Source organism: Laccaria bicolor, genomic scaffold (genome assembly GCF_000143565.1).
Source record: "Laccaria bicolor S238N-H82 LACBIscaffold_20 genomic scaffold, whole genome shotgun sequence".
NCBI lineage: Eukaryota > Fungi > Basidiomycota > Agaricomycetes > Agaricales > Hydnangiaceae > Laccaria > Laccaria bicolor.
The window spans coordinates 730,936-745,752 of record NW_001889891.1 but is presented as its reverse complement, the minus strand read 5'-3'; the positions used below and the strand labels follow the sequence as shown (position 1 = coordinate 745,752).

The 14,817-nt window shown below is 48.3% G+C and overlaps 6 protein-coding genes across 6 annotated transcripts; all 6 read right to left on the bottom strand.

Moving 5' to 3' along the window:
- Positions 1-2,022: 2,022 nt before the first annotated feature.
- Positions 2,023-4,197, bottom strand: LACBIDRAFT_302350 (uncharacterized protein; the record flags this gene model as incomplete). Its single annotated transcript, XM_001883290.1, has 12 exons — positions 2,023-2,159; positions 2,218-2,239; positions 2,295-2,328; positions 2,380-2,484; positions 2,536-2,703; positions 2,764-2,930; positions 2,985-3,125; positions 3,298-3,434; positions 3,491-3,506; positions 3,571-3,645; positions 3,701-4,010; positions 4,172-4,197. The coding sequence occupies 12 exons, from the start codon at positions 4,195-4,197 to the stop codon at positions 2,023-2,025; spliced, it is 1,338 nt and encodes a 445-aa protein (XP_001883325.1).
- A 1,893-nt stretch (positions 4,198-6,090) lies between these two features.
- Positions 6,091-6,527, bottom strand: LACBIDRAFT_236676 (uncharacterized protein; the record flags this gene model as incomplete). Its single annotated transcript, XM_001883289.1, has 3 exons — positions 6,091-6,200; positions 6,313-6,409; positions 6,456-6,527. Coding segments are annotated over 3 exons (279 nt in total), but the record flags the coding sequence as incomplete, so codon positions are not given.
- A 2,655-nt stretch (positions 6,528-9,182) lies between these two features.
- LACBIDRAFT_302346 (uncharacterized protein) lies at positions 9,183-9,548 on the bottom strand (the record flags this gene model as incomplete). Its single annotated transcript, XM_001883288.1, has 3 exons — positions 9,183-9,290; positions 9,345-9,365; positions 9,420-9,548. The coding sequence occupies 3 exons, from the start codon at positions 9,546-9,548 to the stop codon at positions 9,183-9,185; spliced, it is 258 nt and encodes an 85-aa protein (XP_001883323.1).
- Positions 9,549-10,126: 578 nt separating this feature from the next.
- LACBIDRAFT_302345 (uncharacterized protein) lies at positions 10,127-11,488 on the bottom strand (the record flags this gene model as incomplete). Its single annotated transcript, XM_001883287.1, has 5 exons — positions 10,127-10,398; positions 10,453-10,930; positions 10,983-11,119; positions 11,171-11,343; positions 11,394-11,488. The coding sequence occupies 5 exons, from the start codon at positions 11,486-11,488 to the stop codon at positions 10,127-10,129; spliced, it is 1,155 nt and encodes a 384-aa protein (XP_001883322.1).
- Positions 11,489-11,676: 188 nt separating this feature from the next.
- On the bottom strand, positions 11,677-12,819 carry LACBIDRAFT_302344 (uncharacterized protein; the record flags this gene model as incomplete). Its single annotated transcript, XM_001883286.1, is given in 6 exon segments — positions 11,677-11,817; positions 11,829-12,109; positions 12,166-12,384; positions 12,436-12,510; positions 12,562-12,732; positions 12,787-12,819. The coding sequence occupies 5 exon segments, from the start codon at positions 12,817-12,819 to the stop codon at positions 11,840-11,842; spliced, it is 768 nt and encodes a 255-aa protein (XP_001883321.1). The 3' UTR covers positions 11,677-11,817; positions 11,829-11,839.
- A 175-nt stretch (positions 12,820-12,994) lies between these two features.
- LACBIDRAFT_302343 (uncharacterized protein) lies at positions 12,995-13,775 on the bottom strand (the record flags this gene model as incomplete). The annotated part of the gene is made up of 2 exons (XM_001883285.1): positions 12,995-13,373; positions 13,438-13,775. 2 exons carry the CDS (start codon positions 13,773-13,775, stop codon positions 13,079-13,081), a joined length of 633 nt encoding a protein of 210 aa, XP_001883320.1. The 3' UTR covers positions 12,995-13,078.
- Between the last annotated feature and the right edge of the window lie 1,042 nt (positions 13,776-14,817).

Here is a 14,817-nt window from a genome sequence, read left to right as displayed (position 1 = left end):
TATGTTTCCCTCCGATGAACCACCACCATCGATACGTACGTTTGTAATCTCTGGGTTGGACCGCGACCTAGCTGGATATCGGTTTCGATCAATGCTAGCTAGCAATCGAGACGAAGACGCTTACCAATGCCTGCGCCACCTCCAGGAGTTGCGGTTCCGGAAGGCTGGGGTGAGGGCGCTCGACTCAAACTTTTGAACATTTGTTTGAGTCCGCCCTTCAGCTTGTCGAGCTTTCTCTGGACTGTCTGGTTCGGCATGGTCGTAGGAAGCAACTTGCGTGTAGGTAGAAACAACGTGTGGGTAGAAACAACTGTAGAAGTGTCCTGATATGGTCACAATGGTGTGAACCAAGTGTGATGGCTAAACTGGTGCAGCTCTTCGTCTCTCCAATCCCAGGGAAATTCAAGCGATTTGTTGCGACCCATGTCTTTGAAGCCTGCAGTCCAGGTAATTGGTACGTTTCTTGGGCCATCCTTGGGCCATCCCCTTCTTTCTTCGCTTCTACCAACCCCAGCGTAATCCACAAATCCTACCCAACCACATACGTGGTGCTCTGTCCCAATCGAAGGTAAGACCAACAAACCTCTCTGTCAACCTCCCCCCGTTAAAGTCAAGGCTCCCCCGCCCAAAGCACCTACTTCGTCGTTGGGTCGTCTACGTTGGTCGACACAAAGAATGGACCGCCACTTATGGGTGGGTGTGAATGCGGGTGTGAAGGCTCCCCCTGGATTTGAATGTGAGTTTTTTTCCTTTCGCATCTTGGGTTTTAAGAAATGCAATTGGGAGCTGATGGTGCTACGTAGGGGATAAACCAATCATGACGAACAATAACAGCAAGCCAACGACACCCAGTGCGATTTCTTCCACTACGTGCAGTGGCGGCGGGGAAAGAATGCGAGTGTGTGCCCTTCCGGGTGGTAAACCCAACACGTCGCTCAGTGCCGCTTGGCAACCCAACTCGCCTTGAGGTCCTACTATTGCGCCAAGGCCTGATAATGTTTGGGAGTTTTCTGTCTCCTGTTCTCAAACTTGCTTGGTTCTAACGAGGTACCGTCAACTTTGAAGGGGTCAAACAAAGTCCTGGCAAGCCGAACACACCCTCTACTCCGGACCCAATACACCACCCCCACTCCCACCAGTGTCACCGTCACGCCTGACGACTCCGGATGGTCCCCAACCCTCAACTACTTCCACTCCAACCGACACCAAAGCCAACCCAATCGAACGCCGACGTCATGATCTTCCTCTCCCCAAGTCAAGAAAGCGCCTATACGCTCTACTTCTATCGAGAATGAGGACGACCTACAGAGTTGGAGATGCAGTTGGCGTACGTCGTGCGGTGGGAGAAGACTGCCATCGCGGCTTCCAGTGGGGAAGGCCAAGGACAAGCGGCCAGGGGCAAGAAGAGCAAGCCAACGATGGACGGACGAACCACCCCGACCCTACAGGCGGCCAACTGATGTGTCCCTGCCATGGGAACTTGAAGCTGTGTAAGAAGGGGATATGTTCTGGGATGTCGAGAGTTATGAGGGAGGAAGAGAGGAAGAAGAGGGAGGTTTGAAAAAGGGGGGAGGTGGTGGGTTCTGTTTGACTTTTGGCCTCTTGGTTCAATGCTTACTCGCGTCTTCAGCTCTCCGTGGTTCCGTTAAAACTCGTTATATACTGCCTACATGCTATTTCGGCCCCATTGGGCCCAGTAGCTGTATGAACCGAAGTGTGAGACGGGGGGAGGACAGTTATGTCGCTACATGCTTTCACCTCCATCCAATACTAGGCAACTTCGCCATCCCAAGGCGGAGATACCGAGCCAAACTGCCCTTCGTACAAATCTTCTGGCCTGCCGCTTCGATTTAATGCAGGTTGGGATGATTCATGAACCGCGTGCTCGTTCATCTTGATGTCTCACAGGTCGAGCCAACGTCATCTGTGCGAATAACAGCAGTCTCAATGATGCAACCAAAACAATATTTATTCTAGTTACTTATGTCTCAGAAACATTTGTAAATGATAAGAACTTCAAATTTAATCCACTGTTGTCCACAGGAAACGACAATGTCGCTGATGCTCAAGGGGGAGGCTCATCACCACGACGTCCTTCCGCCCAGCGACGGGGCAACCCTGAAGCTCAGCAGCCTTCTGCATGACTTCCTCATGCGCAGCTGTCGAAATCATAAGTTCAGTAACTGTCTGGAGCAGAGGAGCGAAGAGGAGACGCACAATCTTCAAATTTGAAAGGGCCCTACCCGGATAAGAGAGGATTTAGCAAGGAAGCCACAAAGGCGAAACGAACGCACCATTTCCTCTAAACGATAGCCTGAGCTCTTCAAGCTACACATTACCATGAGCTACACCCACTCAAGAAACAAAGCAAAGACCTACTGAGGCCCTGGCATCTCGCTATACCAGCCAATGGCCACCAGAAACTTATTTTGGAGGTAACCCAAACCGGTGCTCTCGGGTCTGTACCAAGGACGATATTGCCATCTATCGGGATAGTCAGCAGCCACCTTTACAACAACAAGAAATCGACCTCACTTGTTTGGATGCAGCTTTGGACACCTCTCCCCGGTTGGCTTGGGTAGATCAATCTTAACTGGAAAAGAGGGGTATATCCTGGGAAGGAGGAACCAGCGTTGTGCAGTCCAGTTCATCGCCATGACGCCACGCGTTAATGCGTGGAAGAACCATGGCTGAGCAGGTTGCCTGTGGCGGTGAGGAGAGTATTGAACAGGCGGACGTCAGGCAGTCTAAGGGGATACGTACATCATCCCAACCCTCACCCTATCTTCAAGCAAACAAAGCGCCACCCTTGTGACAGCGAAACTCCGGAGGCCGAAACGTGTCGGAACAGCGGAGAGAAGCTCCGCCATGGTATACTCTGCGACCTCTTTATTAGTCTCAGCTGGAATCATATTCTTCACCTCGTAGTCCTGCAGAGGAGAATGAGATACACAATAGGATATCAAGGCTAAAAGACGACACACCCGACTCCATTCTATCATTTCTTCGCGAGACTCGGGGATATCTCGCATATTCATCCGTCTCCCTATTTCAGCCCAGAAGACGTAAAACGCCTCACACTCCATTGGGGAGAGCTTCCGCCATCCATAACGCTCTGCCCATCGCTAGATAAGCAGACAGATGATGAATCAGATGCGGCCATTACGCCACCCTTGCCAAACAATCTCTCACCGGAGGTTCTAAAGCGAACAAGCACAACGTATTCAAAAAATCGTCGTTTGACTACAAACAACGGAAGTCATAAGTCTTGACGAAACGAAGAAGAAGACAACCCACAATTCTGTACCGGGAGTGTATCCAGTTGACTCTCGCAAGAGCAATCATAGCCCTCGGGTCGTCTGCGGGCGGTCCATTCTCTGATGACTTGAAATTGGGGTCCAGAAAGCCAGAAATCGGGCAGGCCACCCAGGTAGCTATATATGAAAGATGAGGGAGTAACCTGAAGAGTGACGTACTAGTTAACATGAACCAATCAGAATCTCAGTCTGCAAGTCCCAAAAGTAGCTATTCAGCAACTTGAGACACGGAAAAGCAGATAGAAAGACACACATCCGCATAACGTTTCGAAACCGTCTCTGCCGACTTAAATTCACCAGTCACGGACAACAACTTTGATATCGATGGCTGACAGTGACGCCATCGTCAGCGCCCGCAAATGGAGTGAAAAAGTCGTCCTCACAATCGCATAGGTCTTGAACAAGGCGAATGCCAGCGAATAGTTCAGCAGCAATGGCATGTCATAGCTAGTTGATACCAGAATAATGCGTTGGGCCTCTTCCGGGGTGAGCGTTCCATCTTGATATTTCTTCATGTATTCCCGGTGGATGGCGTTGTATCTTCGCCAGCGCAAGAGACGGGTCAGGGCGAGATACCCGAGAACACCGATGATTGTGCCCTCGATGACGGTGGGGTAGCGTGCATGGTGTCTAAGATTTTTCAAAAAGTGAAGGAGGTCGATTATAAACCCAGGGGGAGTGAGGTTGTAGTCTCTTATACAGACCTTAGTATTACAAATGATAATCGATTTGTAAGGTAGAGGACATCCACTTCCTTCCAACGTCACGTGCGGTTACTTTGTTGTGACATCCTCATCTAAATCGGGAACTACACCTCGAGAAAATAAGAGAAATGAGAATTAGATATTACTCACCCACAAATCACAAAATCGAAGACCATAGAATCGTTTAAAACTAGATTAAGCATTTATATACAAAAGTAAAAATTTTAAGAGTAAGAACTAGGTCTAATCCCCCAGAAATACGAAATTATGTACAGTAACATGGCAGGAATTGATGAAATGGAAAGGCAAACAGTCCAGTAGATGCTCTGGATAGAGCAAATTTAATGGATCTTTGCTTTTTCCATGTCATCCATAAGTGTTTGTGGGAGAACACGGTGTCCTCGATATTTGTGCGCTGCCCAAGCAGCTTGACGGCCGTTGAGGCCCTTTTCATAGGCATCCATAAAGCGGTCAGCTCGCGTGGCGAACCTCCAACAATATCACATTAATGCAAACGAATTTAGGTAGAACTTACTGATGCATTGAAAGGAGAGGGACAGGATTCCGCAAGACGTGCCGCAGAATACAGCTGCATGGCAGTATTTCTGGGCGATCACGCTAAATATTCAATTTTCTCCTGATTTCTTTATTTCTACAACATTACAACTACTTTTGGAGCAATTCTATGGAAACCGATTGTCCTGAAAAGTTTTTGTTATTATATGAGGAATTTATTGTAGAAATGTAGACGCTTTTGGAATTGTCACGCTCATCACGTGACGTTGGAAGGAAGTGGATGTCCTCTACCTTAATGATATAAGGTCTGTTCCGTTTTGCGGAGCCTTTGGTGGCTGGGTTCCTTCGGTCATCTCGGTAAAAGAATGAAGCCCTTTTCAGCATCACGTGTGTATTGCAGCAATAATGTCTACTCATATGTTGGATCGATAGGACTACATAAACATCGCTCTGCAATTGAAAATGGACCCAAAAACTCTGATTAGGTCTAGAGGTTGCATTCAGGACGAATTATTTGCCTGGGAAGTTGTTCACTGACAGCGACAAGCGGTGTGAGATGGAAGACAATCATGATGATGAAAAGCCGATCTGTAGTGGTAAGCCTGTCTCAAAGTCCTTGCCCCAAGGAACGAGAATGTGTAATATCTCATACAAGGCGGGATTTTGTCGAGAAGATTCGTTCCGGACAATCGTTGGATAATCAAGTCGAGTTCAGCAGGTCGTGGTCCAATTTTCCACTGTGGGATACATTCAAGGATCTCGCGAATAGTTGTCCAGCCTCTGAGCGATGTCCATGAGAATTTGTCGGGTGGGTGAGTGTACAAGTCCATTGATGACAATGAATCAGAACATACACCAAGCGCGTACATACACGTGATGAGGAAAACGAAAGCCGATCGGTTTTCTACGCTCCGGAACACCAAAGGAACCCAGCCTGCCAACCGGCTCCAAAACGAACAAGCCTAGTGAGGTTGTGGAACTCAACCATGTCAAGGACTCAAGGACTTGAGGGTGAAATTGAACGAGCGATATGTCAATTTGATGTCAATTTGATCTCAACGATATTTTCGGCTCGAGCCTCGAGGCTCGGGACTTATCCACTTTCGGTCTAACAAAGTCTTACCCGATCAGGGGCGTAGAAGTTGAATGAAAGGATCTTGGCAAGTCCTTGCAGCTGTCTTACAAACCGTTTGAACCGTTTTTGCAGGTCGAGTCATCGGTCAACAGAAAACACACTGGTATTGTAGAAGTAAGCGAAAGTACACGCCAGTTTGTGAAACAGCTTTACACCTCGGTACTTTAATTTAAGAAAAAACACAAGCGCTCATCGAATACTGGTGGTGGAATAAATGAGAGGCCGGCAGACGAGGCGGACCTTCCTAATCGAAGTCTTAACTGAGATGCTTCGAGGGAAGGGCGACGTCGCACTTGTGTGGGTTTCCAGGCAGGTGTAGAATGCAGGAAGGAAGGCAATGCCCGATGTCAGATGATAGACTGCCCGCGTATGGGAGCTGACAACTCTAGCGAACAAAAAGCTTTTTCGCTCTCAAAGGTCAAGCAGCGCCAACTCGACCAGTTTCTTGTTGATAGGCCCTATAAGCTTCACGAAGGTGATCCGGCGATAGGGGCCCAGTCTCGCCACGACGCATTTGAATCTCTTGCGCTGTATACAAAGAATTGAGTAGTTGAAAAATAGACGCAAGTGACAAGAAAACCCGCGGTAAGCCCTGGGGCCTTTCTGCTGATGGATAAACAACGATCAGAAGAATACTTACCTTGCTCAACGATCTCACCCACAAAAACCTTGGAAAAACCAGCTATGATTTGGGCGACAGGCTGGGAGGCTTGATACCCCAAAGTTTGCTGGATAACCTAAAAAAGAGATTAGATCATAAGGATCATCCAGATTGAATCCTACCTTTCGGACGGCTTGCTTTGGCAAGGCATGCCTCCTATACAACTCGAAACGATCGTACTGACTAGGACTGAAGTTGTCTATCAGAACTCTACAGCCAGTTGTTAACTAAGTATATCAATACGAGTCTAAAGAAAGGACGCACTTTAAGTTGCCTTTAGACTGACTCTGTCATGATAGCTGAGCGGAGTAGTCGTCGTCTGTTATTGTAGGTAGTAGCTCGTCGTCTCCTTCCTTGTCTTCCTCAGCAGGGGCTTGACCAGGACATGTACTAGCAAGTGCTGGTACTCCGGACAAAATAGAAGCACCGTGGAAGCTGATGAGTTTGGACATATGCAACAATGGAGCGCCTGTTGGCTGTGAGCTGGTTCTGATGGCTGCTGCCGACGATGTGCCATCGCGGAGCTGCTGACCACCGCTTCCCGCCGCGCCTCCAACCGCCGAAGGCTGTCCAGGGCTAGCTAGAACGCCACCTTAAGGTATAGTGCCACCAGCTACCTCTGCCTCTGTCAAGAATTTCACTTGAGTTCCCCTGATGACAAGGCCAGCCGCAGTAGCCGCTTCCCACATCCGGTGTTGGTGCCTGCCTTCCCACCCATTAGGCGTCGTTAACACCACATCCATGTTGCGGTATAATGAATTCCAAAGCGATTCCCCGTTCCCATGTGAGCTGGTGACATGCACTTGCAGCTGGCCTTTTACATACTCGAGGAAATCAGCAAAAATATCATTAACTGTTCGAGAAGGTGGTAACTCGGGGATCTCAATCTCAATTCCGTTAATCTTTGGGAGGTAGTCAGGCCGGAGGTAGAGTTTCCACCTATTCTTACATTCAGTATTGTTAGAATACATTGGACTGGATACGCGTACCATTCAGCTTTTATCCAGCCCTTTTCATCCGCTTCAGCCTTCGTATCCTGTGCAACAATTCAGTTTAGAAGCGTAGGATCATCGTTAAGAATTTCTAACGCACGGGACTGTCGGTCTCGGCACCGAGACAACGTGGTTTCCCTGAACTATCGTAGTAGACCAATGATGGTATGGCAACAGGGATCAGCCAGCTTCAAAATCACGGCTAACACCGATATTTGTACACTGCCGATTGATATGCCGAAATTAATTATTGTATATGTAACATAATATTGTTTAAAATCATCAAATATTTCGTATTTGTCAGATCCAACACGCCAATTCATCCTACAGCCTTACAACGCGCGCCTCTCATCTCTCAGAGCTCACTGCCATTCTGTCTCCCAACAAGAAGGTTTGCGTGACGTCACGTCGCTCCATATACACTGACCACTCTTCATGCGTCACGCGTCACGTCGCAGCAGGTCTAATTGGGTTCTCACTCGACTCATCAACAAGATTTTGAAGGATCTCCGCGACTGCCACATGAATGACAACGAACATCACTTCAGCTCCCATGTCCCCGCTTTTTTCACTGCCTCTAACGCTATCGCCATTGAAAGGCTTATCGACTTAAGTTTAAGCAGCCGAGGCATGTTGCTTTTCAAGGATGGACCCAGGCCAGCATGAGTATCTCTTCGATGCAACTGGGATAACTCCTTGCGTCAAGTGCGAGGCGGAGTGGGCTCTCAGGTGGGTCTCAGAGCAAGAGTCAACTTTCACTGAGTGTCACTGTAAGATTCTTCGCAATAACATTAAGGGTATGTTTTCTGCCACTGCCGTCCTCTCATACACTCACCAGTCGCATAGGTATCATGAGGCCTGCTAATCATTGTCTCGCTCGTCGTGGGGGTGTGAAGCATGTTTTGGTCTTATCTATGAGGAGACCTGTGGTATCCTGAAGATTTTCTATGAAAAGTGTGTTGATACTTTGTCGCCCGTCCATTTCTAACCCTCTGCACTTAGGTCATTTGTGACTCAGTAACGAACACAGAACACGCGAAACAAACCACAGTGACAGTGCTCGACGTCGTGTGCGCACCACGGACAGTGGTCTCAACAATTCACCAGTATCCTCCTCAGTCACGGCCCTCTCCTGCATTGTATAGTTCTATTTAACTAGTCACATTATGATTACTATCGGTGTTCATACATAGGAGAGTTTGGTAGAGTAGTTATGTAGCGTAAACAAATAGTTGAATGATAGTTGGTAACATTGTGAAAATGGGGAATTGAAGTTGAATTCAGATGCTAACTAGTGTTTCGGGAGGAAGCATAGTTCACGTTCGATGGACTGGACCTAGGTAGCAACCTCACAATCTTCATAATCGGTGGGCTAAGCAAATCATGTGCAGAAGCGGTTGCAAACGTGCTCAGTATCAAAAGACTGAAGTGTGGCAGGAACGTTCCCTTTTGCAAAAATATGGCCAAGGTCACTGATATAAATTCCTACAATTAACAACACGAAAAAATCTTGAAGAAATCAATATAAATATTTAATCACCTGTTTGTTAAAATTTGAGAATCGGTTAGAAGAGTAGTGCCACATTGTCGGTAAGTTTCATGAAAAGCTTCTTGGAGACCTTTTTGGTGAGTTGAGTGAGAACACAATTAGACCTGCTGCGACGTGAAGAGTGGTTAGCGGAGGTATATGGTGTGACGCGACACAACACGAATCTTCTTGCTGGAAGACAGAATGGCAGTGAGATCTGAGAGATGAGAGGCGCGCGTTGTAGGCTGTAGGATGAATTGGCGCGTTGGATCGGACAAATAGGAAATATGTGATGATTTTAAACAATATTATGTTAACATATACAATAATTAACTTCGGCATATCAATCGGCAGTGTACAAATTTCGGTGTTAGCCGTGATTTTGAAGCTGGCTGATCCCTGTTGCCATATGATGGGACTTTGGCGTCTGGATTGGCCTTCGAGGTGTGATTATTCAGTAGACCAGGAAGTAAAATCGGCTATCGCCTCACCTGCTTGGGCCAGCGTAGAATCTAAAAATAATGAATAAGAAAGACGTTGGTCATAATGGTGGACTGGACAAGCACCTCTTCGAACACTGGAGGTGTTCCCGGTTGAAGGATACAGACTGAAGCTGCTGAAAATGTAGTGCCGATGTCTATTGAGACGACTAACTGCGTTCTAGGTCCTTGGTAAGGTCGTCGATTGGAGCGCATAGATTTGAGAGGTGAGTACGAGGTTGTAAAGTGTGGGATAATTATGGCAACACCGTGTTTTCACAGCTGCCGTCACTTGAGACAGTGTCCAATGTGTGATCTACGCAAAGGTACCTCCATAATTGTCGACACTTGTAAAATAATAAACCTGTTGTGCATCCCACAAACATTGATTAACAAAATCTCAAACTGGTGAACAATAAGAACATCAGCCATCTTGACTGGCCAATTTCATTATTTTATTCTTTCACATATTCTTCAGCTGAGTGGTGTTGCCATGGCTACCAAGACTATTTCACAAAGAAATTGTTTAAATATGCAAATTAAATGTGGTTGATGTTCTTATTGTTCTTCCTTTTGTAATTTTGAGAATTAATGTTTTCGGGATGCACATTCACTTCATTATTTTACAAGCGGCTATGATTAAGGAGGTACATATGTCCTGATTTGTCCTGAATATTTATTGGGCCCTGTCTCAAGTGCGTGATGTCGAAGCTGTCCATTCGCACGTCAGCCCTGCAAATTAGTTTTCACGAGAATCCACACCATTAAATTGTTTATTCTTCATGGGCGACATGTCAAACCCTATATACAAGTATTACTCCTGATACTGGGTTCATCCATTCCTTAGCTCCCTCAGATGTCGCTTCCACAGGCCGATCAACAACTTTGTACGCGCCGATGAGCATAAACGCGTCCGATACGATCTCTGCCAAACCGCCGGGCATCAAGCGAACGGGGTTTGGCGAGATTGGGAAAAGACTGCGATCCTTTGCAGAACCAGCAGATAAAAACTTGTAAAACGCCACACTGAAGGCTCGCCAGGATGGTGATGCTGGTAAGGTTGCGTCTGTTTCTAATAAATGAGAAATGCGAACCCAAAAACTCGAAATTCAATACGAACCGTTGTAAATGAGCTCATGTCCAAGTCCCTGCCACACAGCGCCATAAAGCGGCGTTACTCCCTCGCTAATGCCCCCCTTGTCCCAATCTTTACTCCGAATGACGGCGATCTTCCCACCACTCTCAACAAAAGTTTGAGAAATCAACGCGGTACTCTCGTTCTCTGAGATACAATCTACAGCGTAAGAGATACCGCCGGAGACTTTTCGCACGTCTTCGACCCATGTAGGTGAGCGGTAATCGAAGACGGCCTCGGCTCCCAGTGCGAGGAGTTTAGCGTGGTGCTTAGGGCTGGCGGTAGCGAAGATGCGATATGGCTTTCCCGATGGGGTCCGGAGAAGGCTGGCGAGCTCAATGGTGTATAGACCAAGAGAGGTTGCCGCTGAATAGACGAGGACGCTTGGTGCATCCGTTGCTGGAGGCGCGAAGGTGTATGGGTTAGGAAAGGGTGCTGGAATTTCGAGGCGGATAAACAAGGCCTTTGAGGTTCATTGTTAGCTATGTGGAACCGGCCCATAACATCGTGCATACCTGAGCAGCAGTAAGAGCACAAAGAGGAACTGTTGCAGCCTCATCAAAAGTGATCCTAGCAGGCACATGAATAGCCAGATCCTGCTCTAAGATGGCGTATTCTGCGAATCCTCCGGGATGGGGGGTCACAGAAGTTGCTGGCGAAAAACGTCAGCTTGAAGGGGAACTGTCCATTTGATTTAGCGTACCTCCTTGCAGGAGACCTGCAACGCGATCTCCTACCTGCCACCCCGTCACGCCCGCACCGACCTTATCAACGACTCCTGAGATGTCACTCCCAACAACACGTCCTAGTTCACCAAGGGGGTACTGCGTATACCGAGCGTCCACCAAATTCAAGGCGACAGAGTGCACCTTGACTCTGATATTGGAGTTCAGAGCATCATTGAAATCTTGGATCATATAACTCACCGAATCTCATTATGTCCGGGCTCGGGAACAGCGATATCTGCGACAACGGCAGTCTTGTTTGGTGCGGTGACGAGAGCTTGCATTGTGCGGGCCATTTTTCAGAATGTTCAGGATTTGCCATCGAGTCTTGCCCTTATAGACAAACACATGACGGGCTTAGAAAGACTCAGACCGGGGGAATGAGTAAGGGCGTAAAAAGTGGTAAGGTTCAAGTAAGCTGAAGGTGGAAACAAATTCTGTCAGCTTCCGGTCCAAGCATTTGCCGATTCCGAGGATCAATAGTACAGTTTATTTGCTGGCTTTACAGATGTACAACGATGGAAAAACGGATGGGAACTCAAAGCGAAAAGAATGGGGAAAAAATGAAAGTAAAAGAAAACTTGGGAATACGAGACAAATAAGTTAAGTACAAATACAGCGCTCAAAGCGGGGGAGTTCAAGGGAACTCAACTCACTGTAGAGCAGGGACGATGGGGGAGCAGATCATCGCTCTGGATCCATTTCATCCAATAGCGTGAGCATCTCACGCATGCTAGGGCGGAGGTAATCAATGGAGTCCCAACAGCGATCCAGAGTATAGTATCCCAAAAGACATCCACGTTCTTGACTTGGACCAGGCAACATGCTCCCCTGGTAGGTTTGACTCCTCGAATGATATCCACGGTTACAGCATGGTCGTTTGTTCTGTGAGGATAGGGAAGCTGTCCAGTTGCTACCTGCATGCACACATGAGTCACATATGCAATCGGTTAAGGTAGAAGGCCAGATATACCTTAAGGCACACCGAAGCAAATGCGTACACATCACTAAACGTTGTAATGGGAGGAATTTGCCCATCGTCTTCCACCAGTGCCATAATAAGCTCTGGCGCCATCCACCTGGTTGACCCGGCAAAGAAAGATGTTCCCTTGCTGATGGTCTCGGACATTTCCTTGGAGAGCCCAAAGTCGGTGATGATCGCATATCCACGCTCATGAACCAGAATGTTTCCCTGAGTTGGGCGTCAGCGGGGAGCGGGAAAGGACGAACAAAGGGGCCTGACTCCGTTCAAGTCCCCATGGACAAAGGTAGGCCTGAATGTATGGAGATAGGCAATGGCAGAAGTCACCTGGGCGAGCTACAACAATAGTTAGGTGACGAAATTCGGTGGATAACATGGAATGCGTACAAGTCTTAATCGATTCACGCTCGGGAAATGCTCCAGATAGTTGCAAAGCGTCCCATGTTCGCACCAAGGCGAGACCATGCCAATGCTCTGTGAGAGATGTACTATCCCAAAAAGCTGGGACACGTTGCGATGACATAGACGGTGCCAAGCAATAACCTCCGATTGAAGTCGCTAACGAACCATCATGTCAGCTCCAAACATTCCAGCAAGAGAAGTATTACATACCTTGATGAGCTTCTCTCGAACATTTTGTACCATGACTTGACGCAGGACCTTGATGGCAACCTGAACGATGTCGTGAGCTGATCTCGCACCATAACACCACAAAGATACTTACCGGCCGTGGGCGTCTCTCAATCGGATCGTTCCAAGTACCTTTCCATACGTCAGAGAACGTTCCATGAGCGACAGCCGCATCTCCCTTCACAACTTCATCGGTAAGATCAGTCAAGATCACAGACCCTTTCACGACCAAAGTCTTGGTGACCGTCTCCTGCAAAAACTTTTGTCGACATCGTTACTTCAATCGGCTATAGTCCTGATGCTCTTGGATCCACCTGAACTCGTCGTACGATGATATGGAAAGTGCAACGGTCCGGAGGGAAGAGAAGTAGAGGAAGTGTGGGTAAGTTTGGAGGATCATGGCATTTCGGAGATGGACGTCTGACGCAGATTCCAAGCCAACGTCTATCCAGATCGTTGATCGGCCAGTCTGGCGATGGGTGGAGGTTGATGAGCACTGTTCGTTTGCCGTGCCGAGAATGTAAAGAGCAAGAGTCGGGAAGACGGGGAAAAAGAGATCACAGCATTCCCTGATGAATACAACGACAACGTCAAATCTTCATCTGCACTTTGAGAGAAAGATGGTTAACTCACGGATCCTCGTCGAATCCCTCATCCAAACTACCGAAACAGCAATCTGCAAGAATGAACTCATGGTCCTCGCAAGCAATGCCAACGCAGACCTCTGCTTCGCATAAGCGCCAGCAATACAGGTTCATTACGTCTTGAAAAGTATCCACAGACCACCCTATAGGCAACCGTTGGTCTGAACGCGACCGTATCACCCCATCTGCCCAAGAATGCTCCAAAAAGTCGATGAATCCACGCAAAATGAATCGCTTGCGGAGCTGGGCGATGAGGGGTCTATAAGCATTGAAGATTTCTCCGTCTTTGGGCTCCTCGTAGCCCGACTTCTCAAGGGTGACAACCATCTGGCGGTATGCTGCGCTGTTGCGGAAACGAAGAAAGACAAAGTATTTGTGCAAGGTCTCGACATCCCGTCGATTAAATGGTATGGATCTCTTGGTGTCTTCCTCGTTCCACACAGTTCGGTCCAGAAGATCGGTCACCACCGACCGAGCATCAGACTCAAGCTTCGTAAAGCTTTCCTCGGCTTCTTTGAAGATTTTCTGAGTCTCGACATCAAGAAAGCCGGACCGTCCTTCGCAAGGAGCCCCTCCTGCTTTTCAACTTGACCCTCCTTCCTAAGCTGATCCTCCTCAACCTGGCCCTCGCTGTCAATTTGACCTGCCTTCCCAATCTGACCCTCATTCTGGCTCTCGCTCACAGCCTCCTTTATTTTCTCCAATAACTCCGGCCCAGTCACAGCCGAATTGACATTGGCGTCTGGGCTAGTAGTTGCGTTTGCGTTTGTGTTTGCGAGGGGGAGGAAGTTTTCGGTAGGGCTCGCAGCCGCATTTGAGTTCGTTCTCCCATTCGCGTTCGCGTTCCCGTTGACATGTGCCTGAGAGTTCCTATTCGCATCCACGTTCCCATTCCCACCCCGACCCCCATTCGCACTCCCCCTAACACCCACCCCCGCACCCCTCCCCAAATCTAAACTCGTCGTCTGGACAAGCACGATCCCCGTATCCGCACCCAAACTCTTCTCCCTCCCAGTCCCAACAACCCGAACATTGACAACACTCCCAGCATTCGACCTAAACCCCACATCACCCCCATCCCCGCTACTCCCCACAAACATGGCCAGTCTAGGCGGGGTGGGGGGGACGTTGGCGCGTGTTATGAGGCCAAAGGTGGTGCGGTGGGTGTTGCCTGCCCAAGCGAACTTTGACGGTGCTGCTTGGTGGTTGTAATTCTGATTCTGGAGTGGAGTGGAAGTGGGGTCGAGGGAGAGGGAAAGGGAGGTGGGGTCAACGAACAGAGGAAGGGAATATGGTAAAGGTGAAAGCGAAGAAGAAGCAGGGAGGGAGAGAGAAGCCACACGCTCCAAGATGGGCGGAGCGTCTGGGT